This window comes from Vicugna pacos, chromosome 7, assembly GCF_048564905.1.
Source record: "Vicugna pacos chromosome 7, VicPac4, whole genome shotgun sequence".
Taxonomy (NCBI): Eukaryota; Metazoa; Chordata; class Mammalia; order Artiodactyla; family Camelidae; genus Vicugna; species Vicugna pacos.
The window spans coordinates 6,691,417-6,713,810 of NC_132993.1; the positions used below are offsets into that span (position 1 = coordinate 6,691,417).

At 45.0% G+C, this 22,394-nt stretch overlaps 1 protein-coding gene across 6 annotated transcripts in view; it reads right to left on the reverse strand.

Moving 5' to 3' along the window:
- CNTNAP2 (contactin associated protein 2) overlaps window positions 1–22,394 on the reverse strand; it is a 1,225,886-nt gene that overhangs the window by 96,168 nt on the left and 1,107,324 nt on the right. For all 6 annotated transcript variants that reach the window (XR_012074163.1, XM_031674555.2, XM_072964285.1 and 3 more), the window contains one exon: window positions 15,340–15,433. Coding sequence is in view for 5 of the 6 variants with exons in the window: in XM_031674555.2 (XP_031530415.2) it covers window positions 15,340–15,433 (94 nt within the window). In the remaining variant the exon portion in view is untranslated. The remainder of the gene's footprint in view (window positions 1–15,339; window positions 15,434–22,394) is intronic.

Genomic DNA, 22,394 nt, shown 5'->3' on the forward strand with positions numbered 1-22,394 from the left:
TGGAATTATAGCTTGAGAATAAATTTACCTGGGAGAAATAGTTTGGATTGTGAATTTAAAATTATTAAAAGTGTCTTGTAAAAGATTAGCTTCCTTATCTAAGTACACTTCGTTGCTTTTAACAGCAGAAAAAAAAAAATCTTGGACAACAGAGTCTATCTATCTTATTTCCAGAGCACGGAGGTGTCACAATCAAAATCCAGCCATGCTTGCTGCCAGAAAACGTAACAGTCATACAAAATATTTGTTGTAAACCTTTAATGATTTTTAAATGGGAGGATTATTCATGTTCTATGGATTTTTAAGAGATGAATAACTCTTCCAAGCAAACATTTATTTTTCGCTGTCTTCTCTATTCTCCCTTCAACTGTCACAGAAAAGTCTGTGAGTCCCAAACAAGGCCATAAAGCTGCTTAGAGAATCTCAAAAGCACAAACTTATCATCTAAATTTGCTTCTTCTGTCCAACTTCATTGTGTGTTTGTATTTTGTCCTCCAGAGTATTCAGATGAATGGTAACCTGATTTGTTTCCATTCTAATGTGTCAACCTTCAACGTCTTAGGATTTAAATTCTAGGGCACTAATAAGATTATGCAAAGGGTCTCTGTAGCTCAGACCCCTTTCCCCCAAATACTCCATGTTCTCTTTCCCTGGGTCCCAGGATAAGGCGATGCTCAGTGGCAGCTAATCTTTGTGCTGCATGAAGTACCATGAGATGTCACAGACCAGGAGGAAGAGATCCAATTCTATCGGGTAACCTCGGCTGAACCTGTTACTCAGTATCACTGAGTAACAATCACTCCCATCTTTTTTTTTTTTTTAATTGAAGTATAGTCAGTTACTGTAATGCATCAATTTCTGGTGCACAGCACAACGTCCTAGTCACGTATATACACACATTTATTTGTTTTCATTTTAAATCATTCCCATCTTAACCTCCATGGGTATCGTATGCGATAAGTTATGATGGGTTCTTAAAACTGCAAAGTGCCATACAAATACAACGTATCATCACATTTATGTGATTCGGGTTAAATGTAACAGGGCTGATTCTCAATATTCACAGTGTTTCTGTTTTCTACAGTCAGCAAAGACACTGAATTAGCAAATGCTGAACTGTGGCTTCCGGGGAAATACAGGGTGCGGGTCCTGCCAGCCTCTGGTGACAGCGTTTCATCAAACAATCAATACATAACCTTGTTTTATGTGTGTTTCTATTTAAAGACACCTTATTTAACATATATCGTTGATTCATTAACATTGAACTCATGGCCAGCAGCACTGGAACTCATGCCGGAATGAAGCTTACTTGACACATGTATTTTGTCTATGACACACATCGCAGCCTTCAAGCACTTAGACAGCACTCCAGTACTTCATCTGGGGCCATTCATTAAAAGCACAAAAATGCAAAAAGAAGTGGCACTTAATAGATCGCAAAAATGACAATTGTTAACAGTATGAGAGCTGAGACAAGAAGGCAGTGTTCCCCTGTCCATCTCAGCTAGGAATGTGTGTGTGTTGGTGACAAATTCTGGGGGGCTCTGCACATCTCTGCACATCTCTGACCACAAGAGCACCACTATTACTTCCGCTGGGTTACAGACAAATCTTAACAAGTAGGTGAATTCGCAGATGTGAACTCTCTGAATAATGACTGACCGTATGAATAGAAGAAGTTAAATTTTCTGTGTCTTCTGGAATACTTCTGACTATCACAATAAGGGGAATTTTGGCTTTCAAAGTGTTTGCTTATTCAGAAATAACTGGTTACACGAATGTACACTATGTCAACAACAGGTGAGCTGAACATCTGGGACAGAAAAAGGCTTTCCCCTGACTCTGACAATCTGGTTTCGTCAAGTATTAAAAATGTCACAAAAATAGAACTTCCGTTCTCTCACTGAATTTTAATGATAAATGCCTCTTTTGGGGGGTGGGGTTGCTTTTGTTAATGAAAAATAATTTCACTTGGGAAAAAAAGGTGGAGAAATGCTAGTACCAATTTGTTTTCAGTTGAAAGTTTCCCAAAGTTTTCATTGCTTATTTGAGTCCTTGTTTTCATAAGTGACCAGTATTGAGGTCAGATCTTCCTTCATTTGTGGAAATGAGTCAAAGACTAGATGTAATAACACTGCCTAAAATATATTGAGCACTTACGTACCAAGTACTGGGATAAGCACTTTACAGTCACGACACTATATTTAATCTTCACAACAAAGTATCTGACCTTAGTCCTACCATCAGCCACAGTTTATTGTTAAGAAAACTGAAGCTCAGATGTGCAGGAAACCTGCTGCAGGTCCCTGAGCAATGGGACAACTGAACCCCAGGCTCCCGATGTCACTGCCTGTCTCTTAACCTGCACTCTACATCACCTCCTCTTCCAGCCTAAACTTCATTAAAAGATGTGCTTTTGGGGAGGTGAGTATAGCTCAGGGGTAGAGTCCATGCTTAGCATGCATAAGGTCCTGGGTTCAATCCCCAGTACCTCTGCTAAAAAACAAACAAACAAACAAACAAACCTAATTACCCCCGGCCCCCAATAAAAAAGATGTGATTTTGCAGCTGCTTTATCTGGATGTTGAGAGAGTGTCTTTTGATTGTTAACTGTATTTGTTAAAGACACACTCGGGGAGAGACAGAGATTATTACGCCACTGAATGTGTGCTAGTTTGTAAAGGCTATTGATCGAAACTGCTGTGTGACCTTGGCCCAGTCACTTGACCTTCGTGACCGTCACTTCCCTCAGCTGTGATATGACAAAGTTTCAGTAAATTATATCCCAGACCCTCCCATGATTCTATGAAGGTAATAAGAATGAAAAAAAACAATGGATGTCTCAGAATGAAAGTTACGAACGCAATTAAAAAAGAATGAGAAGTTAACGTTCTGTAACTCATGGGACAAATTCCTTCTACAGAGAAGATTTCCTTCAGCCTGGAGAAGATTTTGGACACTAAGACTATGTTAAATTTTCTTTAGGACATGAAAAATTAGACATAATTGCTTCCCTTCAGCTTTACTACTACTTCTTGCCTGTCACTGAAATACGCTTCCTCATCAGGGTGTTACTGCTTCTTTAATCAGTATAATAAAAGCCAAAGGCAACTGAGCAGAAATTTCAATTAGCAATCTGACATTTGTTCATTTATCAATTTTGCTGCATAGCTACTCAGCAGGAGAGAGAAATCACAAGGCCATAAGCGCGACCAGGGACTCTCCCTGAAAGGAGCAGGCAGTTTCATTTTTCTCTGTCTCTGTTTTTTTTTTTTTAATGCCTTCTATTAATCATTCCCTTCAATAACATCTCTAAAAGAACTGCACAATTGTAAGCTGTAGATAAATATTAAACTCCTGTACATTCCCCAGTCTCTACTGGAGAAGGCCGGGTGGTGGGGTGTGAACACAGAGGTGATGCCGTCCTCACTTCCTGCTCCTCCCCCTTGTCTGTCTTCCTTCTGCAGAGTCCCGGGTACCAGCCCCTTTGTGGACAGACATCACTAACCACCATCCCACGAGTACATGAATCCAGAGAACAGTGGGACTAGGTCCTCTTTTACTTCTTTAAAATTGAAATTTGTACTGATGTCATTGTTGAATCACATGCAGTTATAAGAAACCATAAAGATTCCGTGTATATTTGGCTCCATTTTCCCCAAAGGAAACATTTTGCAAAACCATCGTAGAACGTCACAATCAGGATACTGAGATTGACACAACTCCCTGATCGCACTCAGACTTTGTACCCCGTGTGTGTGTGTGTGTGTGTGTGTGTGTGTATGTGTGTGAATTTAATTTAACAGCTGGTCCCTGTTGCCAACTGCCGGCAACCACCAAGCTGTCCTCTGTTTCTAAAATGTCATTTCAAAAATGTCCTGTAAATGGAATCGTCAGGTGTGCATCCTTTGAGGACTGGCTTTATCCCCCTCAGAATAACTCCCCAAAGATTTATCCTAGCTGTTTCGTGTCTCAATAGTTTGCTCCTTTTTATTACTGAGTAGTATTCCATGGTGTGGAGACACGGCTCTATTCCCTCTCAGTGGAGTTGTACTCTTTTCTTTTTTGCCTTTCTGAGGAATGATCATGCCCTGATCAACCCAAGACACCATCTGCCTGAGGAGGGAGTGGCAGGTAGAGGCGGAAGTAGGGAGGATTTGTTCCAGGGATTGTTCAGTTTCCAACATGCACCACAGGACTCTGCAACCACGGAATACTCTTGAACTTGTCCAGAACAGAAGTCTTTTTTTTTTTTTTCAATTGAAGTATAGTTGATTTACAGTGTTGTATTTAGTTTCTGGTGTATAGCACAGTTTTTCAGTTATACATATATCTATATGCATTTTTCTTCATATTCTTTATCATTAGAAGTTATTACAAGATATTGAATGTAGTTCCCTGTGCTATACAGCAGGACCTTGCTGTTTATCTATTTTATGTATAGCAGTTAGTATCTGCAAATCCCAAACTCCTAATTTATCCCTCCCCACCTCCTTTCCCCCACTGGTAACCATAAATTTGTTTTCTATGTCTGTGAGTCTCTTTCTGTTTTGTAAATAAGTTCATCTGTGACATTTTTTAAGATTCCACATATATGTGATATTGTATAATATTTTTATTTTTCTGTCTGACTTGCTTTACCTAGTATGATAATATCTAGGTCCATCCATTTTGCTGCAAATGGCATTATTTCATTCTTTTTTATGGCTGAGTAGTATTCCATTATATACATATAAAATACATATTTTATATAGAGATATATATGTATATCACAATTTCTTTATCCCATCATCTGTTGATGGACATATAGGATGCCTTCATGTCCAGGACAAAAGTCTAAATTTTTATCCCTTGCTCCCAAAACCACTTCTTTCCCAAAGACACTTGCAGTAAATAGTACCACCACTTAGCCAGTTATTAAGGCCAAAATCTTAGGGAGCCATCTTTGATTGATTTCTTCCACCCACCACGTCCAACCTCTCACCAAACACCATGTGCCCTTCCTGCAACACCCTCGTATCACAAATACTTCTCCTTCGCTGCCACTGCTATCGTTTCGGTGCAAGACCACCGTCTCTCACTTGGGCTCCACACCTGGAATTTTACAGGTCTCCCCGGTCCATCCTGCCCTTCCCCGTCCACCCTCTGCTGTAGTTAGTACAGCTCCGAGCAGCTGGAATGACGGGTCTAAAACTTCAATCAGACCAGAGCCTTCTGCTAATTCCCACCTCACCGCCCCAGCAGCCTATGAATGCTCTTGCTTTTCCGTCTGTCCCGCCACCTCCGTGTTCCAGCTGTGCTGGCCTCCTCGCTGTTCCTTGAACAAGCCAAGCATGCCACCACCTCAGTCTCCCAGCCTTTGCATCGACCTTCAGGCTTCCTGGGATGCGTTCCCTCCGGAGGTCACTAGGTCTCTGCTTAGACACGACCTCCTCGGAGAGGACCTGCCCGCATCCTCCTTTATTCTTCTTTCTCGCATTCACCACTAGCTAACATCCTATTGCACAACTGTCTTCTCAGTCTTCGTCCATGCCCATGAGAACATATGATTCATAAAGCCGAGGCCTTCTGTTTTTTTTCTATCATGTCATCCCTATCACCTGGCATATATAAGCGTTCAACATACCTTTGAGTGAATAAATGATTTCTTCAAATTCCTTTATTTATACCTTTTAAGCCATCAGGGACTAAGCGGGTCATAGAGTTCTCCTGTGATATAGAGACAGTACCGACCCTTCCAGCCAGTGTGGGAAAGACATGAGCTATTTCTCAATTGCAGGAGAACTTGGTGAAAGACTGCATTAATGCCCCCACCCCAGTTCTCTCTCCCTCCCCATAACTGAGCCCTCTGCCATGTCACTTTGCTGTTTCTCCTACAGAAGAAGCAGCGTCTGTTTCTCTTCTCCCTGACTCTGAATTCGGCCAAACTGCTTAACTCAGACAATGGCATCTTAGTGGGCATGACAAGAGCAAAGGCTTGAAAAGTGCTCACACTGATGCCTGTGTCTCTGCCATTGGCTGGAGACGAAGATGCCTGTGTAACCCTATGTTCTGGGAGGAAGATGACAGACGTGGCTTGACTCTTAACTGACTTGCAGATTATTGAAAAAACTGATTGTTGGAAATGTTTGTTACATAGCACTTCTTTTTTGTCAATAGCTAACTGGTAGAAGAAGCAAAAGCAAGGCTTTTTTTTTTTTTTTTAAAGCCCAAGAAGACTAAGAGCAAAAGGAGAGGCACATAGAGAGAGAGAGAAGAGCTAAGGTTTGGCCCAGAGAGCAGAAAGTGTGTTTATAAAGGGTGAAGGAGAAGACCGAAAGTACCTGGCACTGCTTCCCAACCTGGGGCTCTGGGAGGTGACAGCTGTGTCTGGGGGTCCTGCATCAACATGGGGCAACCCAGCCTCATCAAGAGAGGGAGGAAGAGTGAGCAGATGTGGTCTTTGGCTCTCCCCAGCCTCTTCTTGTGAGGAGTAAACCCTGAGATGAAGCCAATGATTCTGCCACAAGTCTGCCATGGGGAGGGGAGAGGACACGACAGTGACTCAGAGGTCTGGCCCCTCTAGTGACAGACAGGAGCAGCAAAGGGGGTGACGGCAGGTGTTCCCTGGGAGCATTGCCTCAGTCAAGGATGGACTATAAGTTTATCAACCTCAGATCTCACCATCCAAGGCCAGAAGAGCCCCCAGCCACCAGGCAGATGCAGGACCCTGGGCTGAGGCCAGCAGATGGCAGATCTCACAAACTCAAGGAAGGACTGGCAATGACACAGGTCCCTCCTTGTGAGGATGTTAAAAGAACACTTAAGCTACAACATCTCACTGCCCATCCCCTTCTATATTCCATCACCCTCCACACACTTACAGAAGAAGCAGGAGGTGGGGAGGGCCACCTGAGAGTTGAGCACTTTTACTCAAGAGAGACACAGACCAACAGCTGGGACTGTTCAAATGACCAAGTCAGACTCAGCTGTAAACCGGACCAGACCCTTGGTGTATCTGCCCTTGCTCTCCAGGAAGAAAATCCGCTCACCACTGACAAATGAAGATGTTGTCTTTTCTCTTCACATCCAGGTTGTTCCAGGCATTACAAAGTGCAACTCTCTTATAACAATAGCAACCCCCAGTTTGGTCTCCCTGCAGCCTCTCCCTTACTTCCTGATGTGCATTTTCCACTCTGCGGATGGCGTTATCTCTCTAAAGTGTCGATCTGATCAGGTTATTCTCCTGGTTAAAAAAAGTCCTTCCGTGACCCCCTTTTGCCCCCAGGATAACACTAACACCTTAACAGCACTGTGACAAATCCTGTAACATGGCAGATGCCTCTGAAGTCACTTCCGACTCCAAAGACAGCTGGCTGGGGTCCCCTGTGCTCCTGGTCTGCCTCGGGAGCATGTGGGGTGGGAACGAGGGACAAGCTAGCACTGCTGGGGAGGAATAGTCCTGGGAGCAGCCCTGATGGTGGGGGGGGGGTGGGCAGATGGGCAATGCCCTGGTTTCCTCCTGCTCGTCTGAGACCCACAGGCACGTTCAGGACTGCCTCCTAGGGTCCCCAGTGGTCCCTGAGACGTGAGTGGCCTGATACTGATCCACCCCTTTCCCTACTTCATTTCCCCACTCGCCTACTGGTATTTCCTGGGATCCTCTCCCAAATAAGCCAGTATTCCCATCCCTGTCTCCTGGCTACTGCTCCACCAAGGGGCTTCTCCTTTCCTGGAAAAGGGGCTGGAGCTCTGGCCTCAAGCACTCCTCTTGGCAAAACCCCAAACCAGACAGATGATCGTATAATTTATCACCACACTGGGTCACATTTTTAGAGTGAATGTGGGCATTGCTAATTCACTCTTGTTCTGGCAGGAGGCACCTGGGACTGTCCTGGGTAAATCAGGATACTTGGACCAGCCTCCTTCTAAAGCCCGTTTTGATCTGAACCCAGCTTACTGCTGCTGCATTTTCATCACTTGCTTCTTTACACTGGTTTCCACCATTCCAAATGAAACTGGCTGCGGTTCTAGTCTCCCTCATGGAACAGTGTTTTCAAAGATGGTCACAACAATACCGCCCATCCTCCATGCCCCTCTGCAGTGTGACCTTGACTCTGAGCCATCAACAGGTAGAGTCTGCTTTCCCTTTCCTGGAATCAGGGCTGGAGCCCAGATCTGGCCAACAGCCGGTAGTGAAGGAGACAGGTGTACGCCCTTAGAGACCTCCAGCTCGCACCTTTGCTTTTGCAAATGCTTCTCTGAAGAGACCAACCACTGTGAAGGGTGGAAGCCCACGCAGCCACGATGTGGGGGCCGGGTGGTGGGGGTGGAGAGCTGAGCCCTGGGCTGACAGCCCCAGGGGAACTCCTGTGCAGCCACGTCCCTGAGGCCACTTTGGACTGTCCAGTCATTCTCACGCCCCAGCTGAGACCACATGAAGCAGGAGAGCCGTCCAGCTGGGCCACGGAATTGTGTGAAATGACAAAGTACTGTTTAAGCCACAGAGTACTGGGTGGGTTGATAAACAAAATAGAAAACTGAAAAATCCCTCTCCTTTCTGCCCTCCAGTCCACTCCACTCCTTTGCCCAGATAATTCTAACTTACCACTCTGGCCTCAGCTTCTAGGTCCTCTGGTATGCCATCCTTCCCTCACATCTGGGACTGGGTTAAGTGCCCTTCCTACCTGCTCTCCAAGAATCCAGTATTTCCACCTGCCATTTATCCTGCTTCTCATCATTTTTGCTTTTCTTTCAGTTAAAACCCAAGCCCCCTTAAGAAACTGTGCCTATCTTGGACACCACTGGTGTTCCAGTGATGTATATGATGCCTGGCATGCAAAAAATAATGTCTACATACGTGTTTGATTATGACACGCTATGTGGCAGACCCTGTGCCACCTGTTAAACATACATTATTTTGTCGAATCCTGTGAAATAGGAACCATGACTATTTCACACATGAAGTACAGAATGTTAAGTAACATGCTGAAGTCATAGTGTTTGTAAGGGGTAAAGTAAGATGCTAACCCTTGTGGCCTCATGGCAAAGGCTGTTCTGAACAGCAATCCATATGTATCAGTCAGGATAGGCTTGGTTGTGCTGCAGTAACAAACAGCCCTATAGTCTTGGTAGCTTAAGAAGGCAAAGTTTTTTTTTTTTCTTCTTTCTTTCTGGTGCTCTAGGTTCATCATAAGTCAACAGAGTTCTTTAGTTCTAGTAAAGGAACAACCACTCTCCTGAGGTTTGCCAGACATCATACCAAAGGGACAGAAGGACCTGAGAGGATCTTGCATCAACAAGCGAAACTTCTAGCCCAGAAATTGCACTTGTCTTTTCTACTCACGACTTTTTGGCTGGAAACATTCAATGAGCAGCATAATGCCTATAGAGTACCACCGCACCCATGAATGAAGATAGGGCTATGTCATTTCCTGCTGTGTGAGGAGGCTTTGACAAAGTTACAGAAAGTTTTGGAAAACCCAAGAATAAGGATTTCTTATCAGCAGATCATAATATCCACATTTTAGATTATAATGGAAGTCAAATAGCGGCTACCAAGAGGCCTCTCTTCTACCAGAGTTATTTGGACAGTGGTAACTTGGAAAATAGCTTCTGGAACCAATATGTCTTACAAACTATATTAAATTCAACTGGATAAATGTTCACCTTTAATTCTACAAACAGCACTGGTCAGTAAAGCCACAAATACTCTGCATTAGTTAGTATTCAACTTCCAAGCACAGCATCTCAAATGTACACTTCCTGTCATGAAATAGGTCTACTTTATTATGACTTTGTACTACTACGATTTACAGCAACAACACAAATAGTTAATTTGAAAAAAGTAAAAAGAGGACTCAGGTTTTACTTTCTAAAATGAAAATTAAAATGAATACTGCCATCCTGAAAACACAGGCTATCTGTTTAGTACCAATGAATGCACAGTGACATGATGAGCAGTAAGTATTGATGTTCTTCTAAATCCACATCGGTAATACATTCCTAACGGGGCATGACACCAAGGACCCTGAATGTAATTACCCTTTTACTTCTCACATGGACTGGGAGAATCTTCTCAGCTTTAACATTGCATTCCTCACCGTTTTCAAAAAGAGAATTACTCCATCGTAGTCTACTTGTTTCAAGGGTTTTTAGGCTTTATGTCATCTGGTCTCGCTCAATCCAGGAAATACCTCAAAATGTGGAGCAAATTTCCATTTAGCTTTTGTTAAATATTCTCAATGTTGGAAAGTCCACTACCTGAAAATCACGGCCACTTGTTTTTAATAGCTCTCATTATTAGGAAGTTCTTTCTTACAGGGAACTGAAAATTTCCTCGCACTGGCCTACTTTGGTCCCACTGAGTAAAACTCTACAAAGCATAACCCTTCTTTCATGGAGCAGTTGTCCAAGATTGAAAGGGATTCTTTCACTTCTCTTATAATATCTTTTTTTGTATAAATACCCTCTGGGATTTTGATTTTTCCTCTAGGGGTCGTTTGTCTATGTGGTCTCCTCCTCAGAAGGTTAAAAGGAGGTTCTGAGGTCTGACTGTGCTCTTCGCTCTGGACATGACTCTCCTATTAACATAGCTCAGAATCGTATTTGTTTAAGAATCAATCGCCACATAATGCCAGCTCATATCAAACTGTCCATGAAACCAACCTCGTTAGTCCTTTCCATGATACCAGAAGTTCCATCCTCTACTTACGTGCTTTCTTTTTTTTTCTTTTGGTCTAAGTGCAGAAATTGAGTTTATCTCCATTATATTGCACCTGATTATTTTTATCCTATCTTTCTAGCCTGTCAAAATGCTTCTGAAGTGCTTTTTATCATCCAGCTTATAAACCATCCCTCTCAGCTTTGTGTCATTGGCAAACTTAATAAACATTCTATTTGTGTCTTTACTCAAGGCATGGATAGAAATGTTGGAGAGAAACATAATGTGAAACAGAAGACTCTTTTTCAGGCTTCCAACTGATTCTCTTGAAAGACTATTAAATCTGTCGCTGAAAATCAGATATATAAAACCTATGACATCACTCAGCTAGTGATAAAAAATAGACGTAACTAAGTCTGGTGAAATTTCTACTTTGTGAAGCTTTGTTCATTGCTAGTGATCCTGACTTCCTTCTTGGAGGACTCAGAAATGTGGCAAGCTATTCCCAAATTTTGATGTTGGTCGACAGTTTCATTTCTAGAATATATTTCCTCCATTCCTTTAGAAGTCACACTTGTCCTTCACTAGGTATCCTTTCTTTCACCCTTTTTAAAGCAGTGAATCATCAAAGGGCTCCCTGGGAAGTCGTATTATTTATTTAGATCCATCTCTTTTTCCTTCTTTTATGGGATCAGTTTCTGATTAGGAGCTGACTCAGCTAAGCAACAGCTCGGAGCACGGCTCTCTAGGGGGTGTCAGACTCTCACTGGAGTGCAAGAGACATCCGTTTGAAGTTCAATCTGTCTTTACAGATGAGTATTTACATGGCTGGTGAATGCACATTGGTTGTTTCTCACAGATGCATGTGTCAATTTCAAAGGGAAATTTAAAAATGCTTCTCACCAATCCTGCCCCTACTAAACAATCACGTTTTTTTAAAAGAAACATTGGCTTGAGGAGGTGGCCAGTGATTAACTTCCCCAGGCACCCACATGCCTGTTTTGATTCTTACTCTGACTCCTTTGATTATGTTAACAGAATTCACCTTCAGAGCACCAGATCTCTTCTTGGCGTCTTCATCCTTCTGAATGATGCAGGCGTTATCAGGAGGCAGTGCCTAGCTCTTGGTGTCACACATCTCTTCCAAATGTGACCTCTACCAAGACTAGCTGGGGACTTGAAGCCAGTGGTTCTTGGTTGGTGGTGACTCTGCCCTTGGTGGGGCGGGGACTTGGCTGTCACAGCTTGGGCGTGCTACCTGACTCCAGCTGACAGAGGGCAGGGGTGCTGCTAGACCCCCACAGAGCACAAGTCAGCCCCACCACGAGCACTAGTGTATCTGACCCAAATGGCACTAGTGTTGCTGCTGGGAAACCTGCTTTAAGAAAATAACTAGCTTTTCTGAGCCTGGGTCCCTTTTCCATACAATGAGGGTGACAGTGGTCTGGGTGGTGTCGTGAGGATTACAAGGAGCACTGTGCTAAAACACACGCCATAATGACTGGCACAGGGCCAGCATCAAAAAAAGGTAATTATTTTCTTCATTATTACATGTGTTATGTTGGATACTTCCTTAGATGTTATTAGCTTAATACTAAAAAGGTTTTTATTCCATTTGCTCCACAAAAATTTTTTTTGAGCACTTTTGATACACTAGGCACTGATCTGGTTGCTGCAAATCGATTAGTTAAAAAGGAAAAAAGACAACATTCTCCACCTTCCAGACACTACCAACCTGCAGACAGGCACTGTGTTCTTATTTTGTAACCGATAGAACCCAGGTCTTGGGAGGTTCAAGTAAGTACCCAAGGGTTCAGCGCCGATGTGGTGCAGAGCCTGGATGCAATGCCACCAGCCGTTACCGAGTACTTCTGTCTCCCCAGAGGCACAGGCTGAAATCCCAAGCCGCAGTGTGCTGGCTTCAGGAGGTGGAGCCATGATTCGATCATGAGGGTGGCGCCCTCGTGAATGAGATCAGTGTCCCCAGAAGAAGAGCCGGGGAGAGCTTGCTTCTGTCTCCATCACGTGAGGATACGAGAAGATGGCTGTCTACAAACTAGGAAGAGGGCCCTCACCAGACCCCTGGTCTGCTGGTACCCTGATCTGGAACTTCCCAGCCTCCAGAACCATGAGAAATACACATCTGTGCTTAAGCCACCTCCTCTGAGGTGTTTTATGGCCACCTGCATTGACTGAGACACCAGCTCTGCCTGATTCCATAGCCCACAAGCTTTCTGCCCCATTCTTCTCAGATACAAGCTTATAGGAAAGCCAGATGCAGGGAGTGTGAGAATTTCAGATCTCACCTCTGTGCTGGTTTTACAGACTGCAGTGGCATCTTCGTCCATGCCCTCCCACTCTGCAGCATATTTCTGTGATGAGGTGCGTTTTGTTTCTTTTCCCTTTTATTCATTATTAACTCAACACATACTTCTGGAGCACTAGTTCCTTGTTAGGACATAGCGGAGGGTGGAGGCACTGCCTTGGTTGTCAGAGAGCTCCAGGGCCGTTGTGATGGGGGCCAGTCTCTGCTAGAAGTCGTGTGTGAGACCTGCAGCAGCACCTCAACCGGCCCTCCGTGCATGAGGCCACGAGGCCACCTCCACCTCTGGACTGCGGGCTTCCCTACAGGTGTTCATGTTTCTTTACAGGACTCATCACCGCATGCACAGTTAGTTTACATGTGCAGCAAAGCTCTGGGTGTGACACTCTTACATCTGGGGTTTGTAATGCACTTCTAGCTGCACAAGGATTTATAGCAAAGTAAATTCTTAGCTGTAGAGGATTTGCCTTTATGATGTTGTTTGTTCACGACCTTGAAGGTCTGTGCCTCACTGCAATACAGTGTGAATTTAATTCCATGACCTGAAATATGGATGAATCGGAGAGGGAACTTAGCAATCACCCCAACATTCCTGTCAAAACTTGACTGTGAATTTCATGACAGCAATAAAGCCCATTGTTTCAGGCTCGGTCAAGGGTGATGTTACCTTGGGAATATCATAGTGTCACGGTGTAGAATTTGTTTTGATGGAATCATTACAACCCTGAAGGAACACTTAGACTTTCCAATTATCATGACTGAACGGTAGGAATGCATATGGCGGCATTTGGATGCTCACCAATGACTCAGGGCCCATCCCTTATGGATGCCAAGGCTCTGCTCCACTAAATATACTGGCCTATATACATAAATGATAATGGCATCACTAGACTTTCAGCACATTCCTTCTGGACCTTGGCCCTTAATGACAAGTTCTTTTGATCTGTGTAACCGTGGACTCTCATCAAAGAGAACTGGCTTCAAAACTTGATCCACCTACTAGTCGAGTGGCCTCCCTCAGCTTCAGTTTCCTCATCTGTAAAACGAGGATTATAATCATAGGTCTTGTTTCCCCAGACTGTAGTGACATTAAGTTGTCACACTGACACATGTAAGGAGTTTAGCATGATGCCTAAAGCAGCAGGTGGGCCGTGAGTCTGAGCCCCCATTCCTTCTCCACTTCCATCCACCCACTGAGCTACTGCCACCACCTCCAGCCTTTTTGCTGACGACATGGCCCTTTCCTCCAGGGCCTTACGTCTGCCTGCTCTCTCGCCTGGTTCTAGGGCCCGAAATACCTTTTGCTCTTGGCCAGTTTCTAACATAAGATGTAGGGCTTATCCCTCAACTGGTCAACCTCTGCTGCGCAAATCTTCTTCTGTCTCTCTTTCTATTCCTAAGTCAGCCATCACAGAGCTTCCTGCACAGTAGTTAGGGACAGAGACCCAGGCATCTGACTGCCTGGGCCTAAGTTTTGATTCTACTACTTATTAAGTAGGTCGCCTTGGGCACATTATTTAACCTCTCGGTGCCTCAGTTTTCTCATCTGTGAAGCGGAGATGATCATCTTGATTATCTCATGGAATTGCTATGAAGATTAAGTGGGTTCAGGTATCTGAAGTCCCTAAAATGGAGCTTGGCCCCGAGAAAGTCCTACATGAGTGGATATTATTGCTGTTCTTTATGAAGGTTGGGTCTCCTTTTCTCCTTATTATCTGAGGCTCCCACCCCACCTTTTAAATGAGTGCTTTTAATGACTTTTAATGATGAGTGACATTCTCATCACCACCACCCACTGGACACAGTCATCTCCTCCTTGACCCGTATGTTATCCACCATCTTTCTCCTTCCATTTTGGGTTCACAATATATGTTCTCTTAGAAAAAAAATGATTGGCTTTACAATGATCACTTAGAAATGTTTAACCAGTCAGACCCACACTTAATCTAGACAGCATCAATCTGCAGTCACGAGAAAGGCCAGGGTGACTCAGATTCTCGATCACACAGAGGGGAGGATGTTCTGTCATAGCTCTCCAATTCCTATTAGCCTTCTAATTTGCAAATCATATCAGGTGTCTTTCTCAAGAGTGAGAGCAAGACAGAATCATGTTGATATGCTGAGAACAGGAAAAAGTTAAATTAAATGTTGCCAGTAGGTAGGCATCATTAAAAAACCAAGGAGCAGACTTTAGGTAAGGAAGCTGAAGGCAGATACCGGCTTCACATGTGTTTTAGTTCGTCACACACCAAATAACAGGGGTTTCACTGCCGTCCATGACACAGAAGCCCCAACCACCAGTCACAATGTGTTTCAAAGGCAAATTAATAGTTCTAGAAAAGATTATATGAGCAATTTTATCCCAAATTCTTACCTATAACTTTTCCTAGAAAGAGCGACTTGGGAGAGTTGAACAGTGTGTCCGATGAACTTGGCAGATGGTAACTCACAGAAGGATAATGATCAAGCTGCGGGAAGAAAACAAGACACACTTTTAGAAGAACGTCACCATCCTGCGCTGGAGGCAAATCTTCCACTTGAGGGGGATGACGTCACCCTTGGAACCTCAGTTTCTGGATCTTATTTCATCAGTGCCGACTGAAACACAGCCTGAGAAAATGGGATGTCCGTCCACTGCTTTGCTGGGGTTGTTGGAAAACCACTTGAGCTTGGTAAGTGAAGAACCTTTGTGAGCTGTTCTCCAGCTTACACACATTTTCTGTGGATAATTTACCTGTTGGATTAAAACCCTTGCTCATTTTAATAGAGTAAAATCTGCTTGATCCAATCTCTAGAACTGACCTCTGAGACAGAACATGCTGCGTCTATAGCAATCAAGTTTCTTTAGGACCGTCTAACTGCACTGTTTCCAGCGCCATTTGGCACTATCCACTTACAGACCAATACTGATCTTCAGTAAGTGCTGGACGGGGTGTGGGGGAAACACGCCCTCCTCAACTGTTCATAGGGATGTAATTTGGTGCTGCCACTACGGAAAACAGTATGGAGAGTCCTTAAAAAACTGAAACTACAGTTACCATATGATCCAGCAATCCCACTCCTGGGCATATATCCAGAGAAAACTCCAATTTGAAAAGATACATGCGCCCCAATATTCATAGCAGCACTATTTACAGTAGTCAAGGCACGGAAGCAACCTAAATGTCCATCAACAGATGACTGGATAAACAAGTTGTAGTATGTATTTATACAATGGAATACTACTCAGCCATAAAAATAATGAAAGCATGCCATTTGCAGCAACATGGATGGACCCAGAGATGATCATACTAACTGAAGTCAGTCAGACAGAGAAAGACAAATATCATACGATATCATTTACATGGGGAATCTAAAGAAAAACGTCACAAATAAACTTATTTACAAAACAGAAAGAGACTCAGACATAAAAAACAAATTTATGGTTACCAAAGGGAAAAGGGGTGGGGGAGGGATAAATTAGGAGTTTGGGATTTGCATATACAAACTACTATATATAAAGCAGATAAACAATAAGCTCCTACTGTATGGTGCAGGAAACTATATTCAATGGCTTATAATATGCTATAATGAAAAAGAATATGAAAAAATGTATGTCTGAATCACTATGCTGTACACCAGAAACTAACACAACACTGCAAATCAACTACACTTCAATAAAAATTGATCTTCAGAATATATATGTTCAAATATGAATACATATTGAATGTATGCATATGTGCACTCAAATGCTGAGATTCAGATTCAGAGTTTTTTTGCTTATTAAAATGAGGGCGATTTCTCCTTCTGGCCACAAGGCAGGGACATCAGGCCTGGAGGGGACGCTTTTGCTCTAGTGGAGTTGTCTTTTCATAGTGGAGCTGATTTGGCAGCAGAGGGAAGACATAAATGAAGCAGAGGGAAACAGCTTACAGGTAACAGCTGTTGGAGCAACACACATTTCTGATTATCCTTCCCACGAAAAAGTGCAAATGGTGGTGTCCCAGAATCAGACGCTCTTGTCCTTTGTGTCCCTAAGTGTATTTTTTTGTTTCAGCTTAATTTTTACAATGATACAGTCTAGATATGTTTCCCCAACTGCAAGTACCTAGAACTTTCTGTGCTTCTTTGTATCCACCTGGGAAAAACCTCTTTTGTAACCTTTTGTTTTACTGAAGTGAGTTTAATAATACCTGCTCAGGTAAGCGTATGGCCAGGCATGGGTCACAGGCAAACAGTGCATCACTCTCTGGTAGGGCCCTCCCGTGGGAACTGCGTACGAGAAGCTACTTGCTGGAGGCAGCAGCACGGACTCCAGGAACTAGATCCACTCCCCGACTCCCGCGTCCTGCCCAGTGACCGGCCAAGATGCGCCAAGCTGCAGGCAGGAAGCTGACCTGCTCTCTGGGAGCGTAGGGGAGTGAGCTGCTTTGAGGAATGATGGCTAATTATTAATGACTACCTACCTGGAATCTTGAAACTGCTTACTAGAAACCTACAGGTTATTGAATACTCAGGGTTAAGAGTCAAAGAGTCATAGCTCCGGCATTTTGGAAGTTTTAACTTGCAGAACTGGTCCTGTAAGTTTTTGTGCGTGTGTGCCTGGGTATCTGGTAGCAATGTAATACAAGTCCAAAAATCACAATTAAAGCAAACATTGGCATGGTCGACTGTACTTGAAAAGCTTTCTGTAATTTCAAGTGCATCATTAACAAAACACTTCTTCTGGCCAGAAAATCTTAAATATTTTACATCTTATAAAGTTGTTTCTCTGGAGCAAAGGCAACTCTTTCTGCTGCTGAATATTAGCTAGGTGCTTTGGCGCCATCTGGTGGCAAATATGGGTAACTGGCGCCGTTCCTCCATCCACTTCGATCACCTGTTGTCAAAAGGTTAACTGTAAATTGCCAGTATCATTAGTAAGCTACCTTACTATGCTTCATGGTGATCGCTCCCCCTAAGTACTTCTAACAATTTAATCTATTTAATCTAAAGAACTTAAAAATGGATACAAACAATATATGTTCATTACGGAGAAAATAATAGATTTGCAGGGGAAAAACATGAATGTTAATTTTTTATTCTTTCAATTTTTTAATAGAAATTTGATGGAATCGAACTACCCATACTGCCTTGCATTTACTTTTCATTACCTGACAGTGTAACATGAAACTTTTCATGCGTCAGTAAATATACAAGTAAATCACCGCTTGTAATGAACGACTGGTATGCCGTTTCATGGATATATGGCACACAATCTGTAAAAAACATCAAATTTCTATGTTTAGACTGTTACATCTCTTGCATCTTGGAGCCCAGTACAGTGCTGAGCACACTGAAGCTCCTCAGTAAAAACGGGTTGACATTTGTTAATGCAACTCTTCAAGCAGTGGGCACGAGGTGGTAGCAGTTCACAGATCCACGCGATGGAATTATCTTTCTTTACCTAAAGTGTTTCAAGGGACCCAGACCAGACAGACTTGGCTTTCTGGCACACTTTACATTATTTGTACTGAGCTCATGTAAAATAAAATTTCTAGTTTGTCTCACAGGCTACTTTAAACTTCCCTTTTCTATATTTATGCAGTTGATGAACCAAAAGCTAAAATTTACATTTATTTATATTAAAGTTGACTTACTTTGTTTTGAACCTTAATAAGAGCCTACTGAAAAGGGTCAGAACCTTGGTTCTGTCATCAGAGCTGCTGCCTAGCTTCGATTTCTCTGTAAATGTCACAAACACTCCTATGTCTTAATTCATTAATGAAGTCATTCATGAAAACATGTTGCACAGGAATCTAAACGTGCAATGACGTGGAATTCTAACCCAAATAACTTGCTCAGTTAGGAGACTTCTAGAACAACTAAAATGGAAAATACGACAAACAATGAAGATGTACAGGAAGGCTTTAACGTTCACAAAGATTAACCCCCCCCGTGTCTGTGCCAGTTCTGTAATAGAAGAGAAGAGAGGAGAGAGGGGTCTGGCCCACTTTCTCCTTCTCACTTGCTCGCTCACACTCCTTCCTGCTCTGTGCGCAGAAGGAGGCAGAAGGAGGCAGAGGTGAGGCTGTGGGGAAAGGATGCAGGGAAAGGATGCAGTGAAGCGGAGAGGATGGTGGGAAAGGGGACAGCAGCTCTGGGATCCTGAAGATATGACTAAATTAAGGATCCTGGACCATCTGAGTCATGAAATGCAGGCGACTTAGGGAAGTTGAAAAAAATAAGGAAAAGGAGTCTCCTCTGGGTGCCTCCAGGGGTGGGGGTGAGGGGGAGCCAGCCCAGCCAGCACGTTGGGCATCAGCTCAGATTCTAACATCGGATGTCTGGCCCCAGAACCAGAAGATAATAAATCGGTGTTGTTTTCAGCCCTGAAACTTGTATTGAGTTGTTAAGCAGCAAAACAAAACTAATACAAGAAATTGAAGGAAAAAAAAAAAAAAAAGAGCCTGTGAAACCACGACCATGACTGAACATCCCCCTCTCCCGGCTTGTTTCTCAAATAACAACTACAGTCCAGCTCCATTCCTCCTGCCTCCCAGACAAAAATTGTTACAATGATGCCCATTACTGAACCGCCCCTGCTTTTGGAGAGCCCGCAGTCCTGCCTTCTGCAATCCTCCCAGCACAAGCCCAGCGCCTAAAACAAGCTCTTCCAGACGCCCAGTGACACCCGCATCGCTGCCCCTGGGATGCGAGTCTCTTTGTGCCAATAGTCAGTTCATCGCCTCCCGGCTCCAAGTGCACCCTTCAACACGGGCTCTGTGATGAGCAACAATTCCTTTAATCAAGTGAACTTGATGGTAAACTTTCTCAGGAGAGGGCGCTGCAGGGAAGAAGGGGCTCCCGGACATTTCCAATGCTGCTGGCTGGGGGGCAGGGAGGGAGGAGAGGGTCTGCTGAGGGTGTGAGGGCAGCCCGAGCCACAGGCCCCAAGCGTGCTCCCTCTGTGACCGCCCAGCCGGGACACCATCCCTCTTCTCCAGCAAGGTCTGGGGCCACGCGCTGGCCCTTCTGTGGGTCCGCTCTCAGCCCTGGTGCCTCTAGGAAACTCTACAGGGGTTTCCTTGTATCTCAAAGTCTCCTTTTATCGCAGTTAATTCTATCAGACATCCCATGTCTACCCTACTGTGTGGTTTCTGTCCGCTGACTGGACCCCAACAGCTACTCCAGGAAGAGGGGGCCACAAGTGCTGAGCGGCTCCTGTCTGCCAGGCTTTCACATCTCGCCTACCTTACGGGGAGTGAGCGGCAGGGCTGAACTAAGCCAGCGGCACTTGGCTACAAAGACAAGTAGCTGGAAGCGGCTGTCTCCGGAACTAGCCCAGCTGGCTCGACCTCGGAGGGAAGAGGTCAGGTACCTCTTAAATACTTGCATTGAAAAGAGAAAATGCATTAAATCAGACCAGGCGAGGGAAGCTCCGCTGCGGAGCCTCAGGGCGCCCGTCCCAGCACTGCACTTGCATCCCCTGGGGCCGCTTTGCTTCGCAGGGACCCGGGGCATCTGTCACGGTCAAGTGTAACCATTTCAAGGTGATTTCTTTGGGGTCCAAGTGAGCCATTTTTTTCTGTACATTTCAGCTGGTGGCCATTTCGCTGGCAGTTGGGAGGCAGTAAGAGATCGTGTAATGGAGGCTCATTAAAGTTAAAGACCGTGACTCCAGGCGCCCCAGGACACCCCTGGGGGACACTCGCTTGCTCTCCATTTACCGCTTCCCTGACTCAGCCTGGGGGTCGCGCCTCACACGCTGAGTTCAGAGCTTTAATGTCGTTCAGGTGTGATTTTGAGATTTCAGTTCGTTTCTGTTTTAAGCCACAGCTCATCTTGGCAGTGTCTGAAGCGGTTCCATCAGCCTGTTTATGATGGAATGGAGAAGGTGGGGAAGGAGCAGGGGGAAGGCCCGGGGCAGGGTGATTCCCTCCTGGGGACAAAGGGACAGGAAGCACTGCCCTGAGGATGCGTTTCTGGGGCTCTGGACAAGGGCCTGGGATTTCTTGCCTCCTTTCCGAATCCCTAATTTGGAGTAACCCTTGGGAATTAGCTTAGCGCTATTGAGTTCGGAACATACCATCTTGATGGATGTTTTCTTCCGCATTGAAGCGAAAGTCTCAACATGGGTTGAGGCCACTGCAAGCAGAAACGAGGGATGAGGAACAGACGTCAGCTTGTCTCACCTGTCACCCACCCCGACCCACCCCAGCCAGCCCGAAGCTCCGAGGGGCTTCACCAGAGAGAGTTTGAAGAGCAGGGACCGTGTCTCTCCCTCCCACGTAATTCTCCATCCCATCCGAGGGTCTGCAGAGGGGGTCCTGCAAGCCCCAGGCCATTCACAGCTGAGAATGGGAAGGAGCAGGACCTGGCCCGGGAGAAGGGGTGAGTTCATGTAAGTGTTTTCCATGTCTTTGTGACTCCACGTCACATGGCTCTCATTTACGGACAGGACACAGGAAACACAGATGTGAACGGGAGGCAAAACAGTAGAGTTAATTGTGGATCTGCCTCCCACTCCAGGCTGACAGCCCGTCCCTTCCCATCCCTGCCTCAGTGACCCTTCAAGGACCGGGGCCACGCCCCACTCACCGCTCCTCCTCCGAGAGCTAGCACAGGGCCCCCGGCACACACGCTGGTGAGACTCTGAGCAGCGGGCTGAGAGCAGGCAGAGGAGAGACACCCGGGTGTCGGACCCCAGGGGATGTTGTCACCTTACTTCTGGGCTTTTGGCTGTTTTTTTTCCTGCAGGATTATCTACCAAGTCTCCTGGTCCCTTTACGACCCACATGAAATGGGCCTGTGTCATCTTAGGAAACATTTATTGAATGAGCCTCGTTGTCACGTGTGTGTGTGTGCGTGTGTGTACTGAAGATATGGGAACCCAAGCATTTACTTCCATTAGAACTCCTGCTCTTAGAGGAGAAGAGCTCTGTGCATGACGCACCTGCCTGGAGCCCTCACAGAACCTCGCGGCTGTCAGGCTTGCTGAGTGAGCCCGACTCCCTCCCGGAAGACTGCGTCCAAGGAGATGGGTGAATACTAACCTGGGATCTGGATTTGCTGTGGGAGACTCCACTTCTCCAGGAACTGAGACTCCCTCTCCTGGGACCACACGGCTGAGAGCCGCAAGCGTGCCCCTGCGGGGCCAGCACGCCAGCCTCTTGCCACCTGTTCTGCCAGGACATGGGACCATCCCTGCAATTCCCAGAGCAGCCAAGGATGCAGATGGGAGGCGGCCTCCTGGAAGGTCCGGTGACTTCTACCTTAATTTGCTTTTGGCCTGAATTGCTCAGAAGCCCTGCTGTTTTCTAGATACTTAGAGAGGAAAGAGGCCAAGACACACTCTCCCTGGTAACAGAACCGCGGAACGAACGAGAACCAGCTCAGCCTTCATACTTGCGCCAGCGATGAGCACCTGTGATGGAGGGGCGCGGACGTGCCCTGTGGTGCCCCTCTGCC